The 7,294-nt window shown below is 49.8% G+C and overlaps 1 protein-coding gene across 4 annotated transcripts; it reads left to right on the forward strand.

Annotated features, from left to right (window-relative positions):
* The first annotated feature begins 495 nt into the window (after window positions 1-495).
* LOC109857368 lies at window positions 496-6,564 on the forward strand. 4 transcript variants are annotated; one of them, XM_020433594.1, is made up of 3 exons: window positions 496-1,227; window positions 1,891-5,752; window positions 6,112-6,564. In XM_020433594.1, the coding sequence occupies exons 2-3, from the start codon at window positions 1,927-1,929 to the stop codon at window positions 6,138-6,140; spliced, it is 3,855 nt and encodes a 1,284-aa protein (XP_020289183.1). In that variant the 5' UTR covers window positions 496-1,227; window positions 1,891-1,926; the 3' UTR covers window positions 6,141-6,564. The 4 variants fall into 4 exon arrangements, with proteins under 4 accessions (XP_020289183.1, XP_020289180.1, XP_020289182.1 ...); XM_020433591.1 differs by having other exon boundaries at window positions 1,891-6,564; XM_020433593.1 differs by lacking the exon at window positions 496-1,227 and adding an exon at window positions 1,249-1,319 and having other exon boundaries at window positions 1,891-6,564.
* Window positions 6,565-7,294: the final 730 nt, after the last annotated feature.

Below are 7,294 nucleotides of genomic sequence, written 5' to 3' on the forward strand. Positions count from 1 at the left end.
CATCGGACTATGACACAATCGCATTGATTGCGAATGTGTGTAATTGCAAAGAGAAAAAAACATTTTACTATAGAAAAAAATGTGTTTAATTAAATTTTCATAAAGCGCACGCGGAAGCAAAGATTGCTGAATCAAGATTTGTCAACAAAATCAAATCTCTCGTTTAAGTAAAAACAAATTTTCTTTGGCATAAAACACTGTATCGTATTGACATCCGATCTCTCATCCAAGAGTAGACGAGAGTCTCCACTCAGGAGACTTGGCGGAATGGAAGAGAGAAGGGAACGTCAAGGGGACGTGTCAAACGTGTAGCGCGCGCTGCGTGTACACCGGCGAGCGATGAATCCTTCTCGCGGTAGAAAAAAAAGAAGTTCCCTCTTTCCAAGCGACGCTCAGAGAAGGGGATAAGCTCTTTCTTCCCTCGAGGGAACGATTCATTGTACGATAGTGTACGCGTCGGAGCTGCGCGTCGTGGAGCGCGCAGCAGCGCGCGTGGGTGCACGCATAAAAGATTTCGCACGGAAAAGATCGCTCGCTCGCTCGCTCCTCGAGCAAGCGAGCGAGCGCCTGAGACATGGGTGGGGTTCTCGAGGACGTGTAGTCGTCGTGACTGGTCGGTTTCTTTCTTCGCGCCTCGTAACGAGTCCGATACGGAGCAGCTGCTTGACCAGTGTCGCCGTGACTTAGAAACGGTGGCGTGTGACTACGACGATACGCGCAACGGTCGACACTTATAATGGCTGTCTGATCGCCGCGAGAGTCGACCGTGTACCTTCTCGGCGAGTCTGTGTAAGAAAGATGGGCGTTTCGAGGTCACTCGGACCTCCTCGCGAGCTCTGAGAGAGCTGCCGAATCAGTGAAACTGGAGCAGCGAGAGCGGAGCGAGTCCGATACAAGCCGGACGAGAGTCATTACGCGCGACAAGCTGTCAAGAAGAGAGAGATTGCCGTAGTTTCGCTGGAGAAAAGCGAGGAAGACCGAAACAGGAAAAAACCAAGAACCGGAAAACGAGTGCGCGCGAGATAGCGTCGTTATCGTCGTCGGACGATATCGAGAAGTCGAACAACGACGACGTGCACTGACCTTTCTTATTGAGCTGCGTTCGTCTCGCAGCCGCATCGCGTTGTCTCGCATCTTCAATGATCGGGTATCTGGCATTCGTGACTCATTACTCGCGACTTGGCAGGTGGAGGAAGGTGAATCGCGTCGCGGATTTCGACATCGGAGGTTAGTGCACAGCGAGGCGGGCGGGCATCCGTGTATTTATAATCGAGAACGAGTTTGAGAGGCGCGTTTCGACGTTTTTCTTAGAACGCCGAGTGAGTAAAGAGATACACGTACATGCTCTCACTATGTGTAAGTGCGAAATAAAAAATTTCTCGTTAAATTGTTGATTCAGAGAGAGAGAGAGAGAGAGAGAGAGAGGCTTGGGGCGGGATACAGAACGTCGAGAAAAACGCGTGCTCGATCGGGTCGACGATGATTCCCGTGAGTGGCAACGAGCACACACGTGGCACAATTAATTTTACAAATATATTCAGTGAACGCGTTGCTCTACTCACTCGTCAAACACACAATGTACGCGAACGTATGAAATATTCAATACCTCTCATTCGCGTTATTATCTTCTACTCTTTGTGTTGAAAATGTTTTCTCGCGATTTGCTTTCTCTGCGAAATTACTTAACGTTTATTTCGAGTCGAGAGAATTCACACGGTGATTTTTTTTTGGCACTAAAACTATATCACGCGCTAAAAATATTAGTTCAAAACACGTTGCCGCTTTACTCTCGAGCGTGTATTATTATTATTGTACTTGTGTATTATTAACCGACGAGAATAGATGAAGATCGGCATGCGTGACATTTTTTCCTCATTTTCTTCTTTCCAGATACCTTGACATCGCGGAAAGTTACCGATACTCGCGATGGAGAAAAAGAGTCTGCGCAAGAGAGACGTACTGAGGATGGACGGTCTTTTGCCTCCGACCAGACGTTTGCCGGTTTGCGATGCCGTGACGAGCACATCGGACAAGAAGAAGGACAAGAAATGGTCGATTGGGGGAATTCTGCGACGAATATCGTCGATAAGGGACTACGACAGCTCGTCCAACGACGAGGAGATCGTTTACAAAAAACTGCCGAAAAAATCCATCAAATTTGTCAGACAATCCGACGACGTTGTTCTGCACTCGCTGGAGAATAATTCAGAGCACGACAAACGTGCGAGAGTCGAGAACAACGTTCGTCATTCGGCGGATTCGCCGCATTTGTATCGCGACTCGCTGCACTCGCGCAGCAGCGACGGTTCGCTGGACGGTTTGGGGAAGAAGTATCGAAGAAACAAACTGAAAGCGCGCGCCGAGGCGAAGAGAGACCATTTGTGCGTCGACAGCAGCTCCGACGAGGATTGTCGCAGGTCCAACGGTTCGCTGAATCGATTTCACGGGGCGGAAACCGGCCAGAGAAGTAACAACGCGTGCAACAACAGAAAAACGCGAGCCGCTCGCACGGAGCGTTACATCAAGCGCTTATCTCGAGACGACATTAACGGCAGCAGCGACACACTTGCGAACGACTTGCAGCACAAAAAGTGTCTAACCGAGTCGCACATCGAAGATAAGGAACGAGTTGCCGATAACGGCGGACTGTGTCGTCCGCCCGTACATCCGCGCCGTTTCGCTGGCTCGTCGAACGATCGCACGGTTTTTCCGACGCAGATCTCGTCCGTGGAAAATCTGCGAGATGTGAATCGCACCGGTTTGCCGAATTCCGAGACGATTTACGGCGATTTTCGAAGATATTCCACCGGGATACAGTACGTCACGGATTTGAATCAGAACAACACTTACGGCAAAATCTCGCGGAGCCCCGGCAAAACCGCCTGCGCGGATAATTACGGATTCGGTAACTTCTTCACGTATCCGGCCAAGCACTCGTGGCATCACTCGGAACCGTGCGCCGATTACATAACCGATCGCCGACCGATCGATGCGACGAACAATCGGCCACCCGAGCCGCCGCCGAGAGATCCACGTTACCGCGCGTTCAATTACGGATACAGTTCCTATCCGGCGAGGAAGCAACAATACAACGCGCCGAATTCTTTCAAACAAAACGACGAGATCGCGAACGGGATGTCGATACTCGACGGCGTGAGTTTCCGATCGAATTACGGATCGAACAACGAGACCGTTTGGCGCAACGGGGCGACGGAAAGACGACCGAATTCCACGTCGTCGAAAACAACGGATTTTCGCAACTCGCTCGAGCGTATAAACAATCAATACAATTCGACTCGTCACGGCGCGAACAACGCCGAGAAGATCGACAATGCGGCGAGATGCCGGCACAGAAACACGCGCAACAATCAGCTCAATTGCGGCAACGATGAGAATTACAGCGCGTACAAGAATAAATCAACGAACGTATGCAAACCGAACAAACAGTGCGAGATGACGATTTTGTCGCACGCGGCCTCGTCCGATTGGTCGTCTAGAAGATCACCCTGCGAGCAACGTGTTTCACGTTCCGTCACACCTACGTCGACGCGCGTCGACAATCGCAACGAGAGAAGCAAACAGGAAGACGCGAGAAGAGCGACACCTACGAGCGAGGAAGCTATGGAGAGACGAAGAAGCTCGAGAAATCTCGAGGAGGCTCTGTCCGAGCTGGAGGCGATATACAACAGCCTTCGTCTCGGCGACGAGGATCTTCTGGATCGCGCGGAACGCCGAAGCATGGAGGAATTCAGTCTGAAGCATAGCAAAAACGAGCTCGACGCCGCGATCGTCCCGGACGACTCGCCGGACAGAACGACGGACGATATGGCCTATCGAAGGATGCATCCCAAAGAGCGACCCACGTCGTTGTCGGATATCGCGGGACAGTCGGCTCTGTCCAACATCAGTTATCTCATCGCCTCACCTATTCTCTCGCGAAGAGACTCGGCCGACGATCTGGCTCGGTTGTGCTCGTCGGCAACCTATCCGTCCTATCGTCGCAACGAGCCGGACGTGACGCGTGACGACGTGGTGTTTCGCAGCATAACTCACGCGAACAACACTCTGCGCGTAATCGATCCGCAGCCGCCGTTCGGCATTCCGCTCGGACCGGTCACCGCGGCAACCGAGAGCGACTATCTGCACACGACACCGACGAAACCGGAACAGCCGCGCTCGCCGTACATACCGCAATGCGAGCCCGACGTGATCACGGATGACTTGGCTTACAGAACGTTACGGAAGGACGCGGGCGCGGCGCGAAGTCCGACCGAGAACAGGATCGTCGCGAAGGAACAGACGGCGGATGTAACGAGGAAGAAGCGCGCCGTGAGATCGCTCTCGGCCAATCTCTACGGATTGATCAATCACGATCGGATTCATCTGCGACGCGAGCCCAGCCTCGACGCCATTCGGGACGAGATTCAGAACGCCGGGACGAGCTTCGCCGCGGCGACTTCGTGCGAACGACCGGAATATCTCAGACGCGTCGTGAGCGACGGCGAATTGTCCGATACTGACGCGCGTAGGCGAAAAAAACCGTCGCTCGTCGACGGACGAGATACGGATATCAACGGCAATCATCCGATGGTGGGCGCGGGTCGGGACAAACCGTGCGCTTATACGTTGTTGGAAACGACGACGTTGGAGGCGACGCGAAGTCCCAAGAAGGCGTCGAGTGCCGCGGAGCTGTCTGATGTTGCGATGATGTCTTCGAGAACGGTCTTGGACGACGATTTTTGGCACGAATACCTGCGCTCGGATTCCAACATCTCGGCAGCCAATAGCGGCACGACCGAGACGGACTTCAGCGCGTACAGTCGTCTCTGCCAAGATCTGGTTAACTTGATAAAAAGCGACGAGGACACGGCGCCGCCGATCGAGTCGCCGAATGCGGACGATTCCGTCGCGCCGACCGATAAGTCGAACGACGTCGAACACAGTGCGGTCGACGAACCCGCGACGAGCCCACGGTCTCTAGATAGTCATTGCTCGGAGTCCCAACGTGCCGCGCGTGCCAGCGACGAGAGGCGCGTCGCGGACGAAAACGCGGACGAGAGTCCAATTCCGTCTTCGATTGCAAATTCCGCAGAGCCTGCTTCGGAATCGAATCAACCGGCCGACAACCTTGATTTCTATCTTCGCGTGGCGGACGAGAACGTCAAGCTGATCGCGGAGGCTTTCGGCGACGTGGTCGATCGTCTGCGCGACAATCGTCTGTCCGCCCTCAAGAATAATTCGTCCCCGCACGGTTCCGAAGCGGAGAGTTACAGCGCGCGCAGTTCCGCTCTGCAAAGCCAGGACGAGCAAGCGACGCGGAACGACGAGCAGCGGCGGCTCGTTCTTTCTCCGAGACAACACGGGGAAATCGCCCGCGAGAAACGCAATTCAACGACGAGCAACGAGGAGGACCAAAGTAGCGGAAATCGCTACGAGGACGTTTCCACTGCCGACGCGGAACTGGATTTATCCAGGGCCGTTCGCAACCTGCAACTAGCCGCGGCCAGTCTGTGCGAACACGGGCCTGAGATCGAGAGTTTGAGAATAAAACGCGCCGGGAGAATCGACGTGACACCGGTCACAAGTACGGACGAGAACGAGGACAGCAATCCGATGCGTAAGATCGGTCTGATCGCCGACGCCCTGAGACAGGAGCAGGAACGCGATCAGGAGGAGAAGAAGACGGCGGTGCGGCCGAGCGGCGTCGAGACGACGCGAAGCGACGCGACGCGATGCGATGAGAATCGCGAAGGTGAGCGGCACGCAGAAGTGTGCGAGCTTGATCGTACGGAATTGCAACTCGAGTGCGGAGTACGCGCTCCCTATGTCACTAACATCATAACCGTCACGATAACGACGTATTCCATTATCCTGCTCGCTTGTCTCCTTGCATTGCTTGTAGCGATCGTAGTGGCATCGTGAGGGACGCTGTTTCGTCCTATGATTTTTCGCGCGCACACGAAATTGTGTAAATAAAAAGAATACAATCGCGAATGAATGCGTAAAAAATAGATGTGCGAGCGCATCCCGTTTCACATCGTCTTCATCGTCATCAACGACATAACACGCCTTTAATTTCTGTGTTTATTGCAAATGTTACTAATGTCGCAGGTTACCAGACGCTCGCTCGCTCACAATGACGATTGAAAAACACTCGTTCGAAACTGACCGGTCGGCGTGGTCATAGTGCGACGAGGCGAAGCAGGTTGATATCTTTTACATAACGAATAGAATAAAAAAAAATATATATACATATATATATATATATATATAATACATAAACTCATGCAAAAGAGAGAGAAAAGAATGCAGTTTCTGCGAACTGTCGAATCAATTGTTGTTATTGCACTTGTTACACAACTGTTGTTGGTTTTAATAAAGTTTAAATGTTAATTATGTAAAAAAAAAAAAAAAAAAAAGAAAACAAAACCTACACGGTGTGTATTGCGCAATTTATATTCCAAAACAAGCGCTCCAATCCTCATCAATTGTTTCTTTGTTTAGGTTTTTTAAATGTTTTTTTAATCGTTTTCTCTGGCGATGTAACAACGAAAATCATTTACACAAAATAAACTAGTATTATTATAATTTTTCTTTTATATTAAATTTTCTTTTCTTACTAGTTTGTATTAAATTTTCCTAACTATTTATTACATTTTTTTTTTCATGCATATTAAATCCTTTTTGCGAAGTTATTTTTTAAAACAGGTTCTCTTATTTGGTTATTCACTCTCTCTTTAAATAAACTCGCCATTTTGTGAAATAAAATGACGTCTCGTATTTTGCATTAAATATAATCTATAACCATTGTCAGGAATACGTAGCAATTATTATAACTTGAACAATGCGGTGTGTGCATACATATAATAGTATCCCCAAGTATTTCTTTCGGAAATCGATTCCGATCGAAAGTTTGTTTTCTTTTGTTGTCGCGACAAAATAACACGATCGAGAAAAGCAAACTTATTTCAAAACTATTCCAAAAAGTTACATAATAATCGAACGGATTTGACGTTGTGTATAAAAAAAACAAAATAACGTAAGACGTTGTTTTTTGTAAACATCAGAAGAGCGCTTTGATACCGACCAGTAAGCAAGTTGTCAAAACACACAAAAAAGAGAAATTCAACTTCGTGTATGCAACGAGCTGAATATTTTTCTGACCAAATTTTGTAACATTCGAATTATTCGCGAATATCGCGTGGATTTGAATCTTCGAATCTCGGAATCAATTTCGAATAATTTCTCCAAGTGTTTTTTGTCGCGTGTGGAACGTCTCTCAATACAAAATTAA

Source organism: Pseudomyrmex gracilis, unplaced genomic scaffold (genome assembly GCF_002006095.1).
Source record: "Pseudomyrmex gracilis isolate BER0280 unplaced genomic scaffold, ASM200609v1 scaffold_156, whole genome shotgun sequence".
NCBI classification, from domain to species: domain Eukaryota; kingdom Metazoa; phylum Arthropoda; class Insecta; order Hymenoptera; family Formicidae; genus Pseudomyrmex; species Pseudomyrmex gracilis.

Coding starts and splice junctions, on each gene's coding strand:
- LOC109857368 (XM_020433591.1), top strand. CDS start 1,927: ATGGAGAAAAAGAGTCTGCGCAAGAGAGACGTACTGAGGATGGACGGT.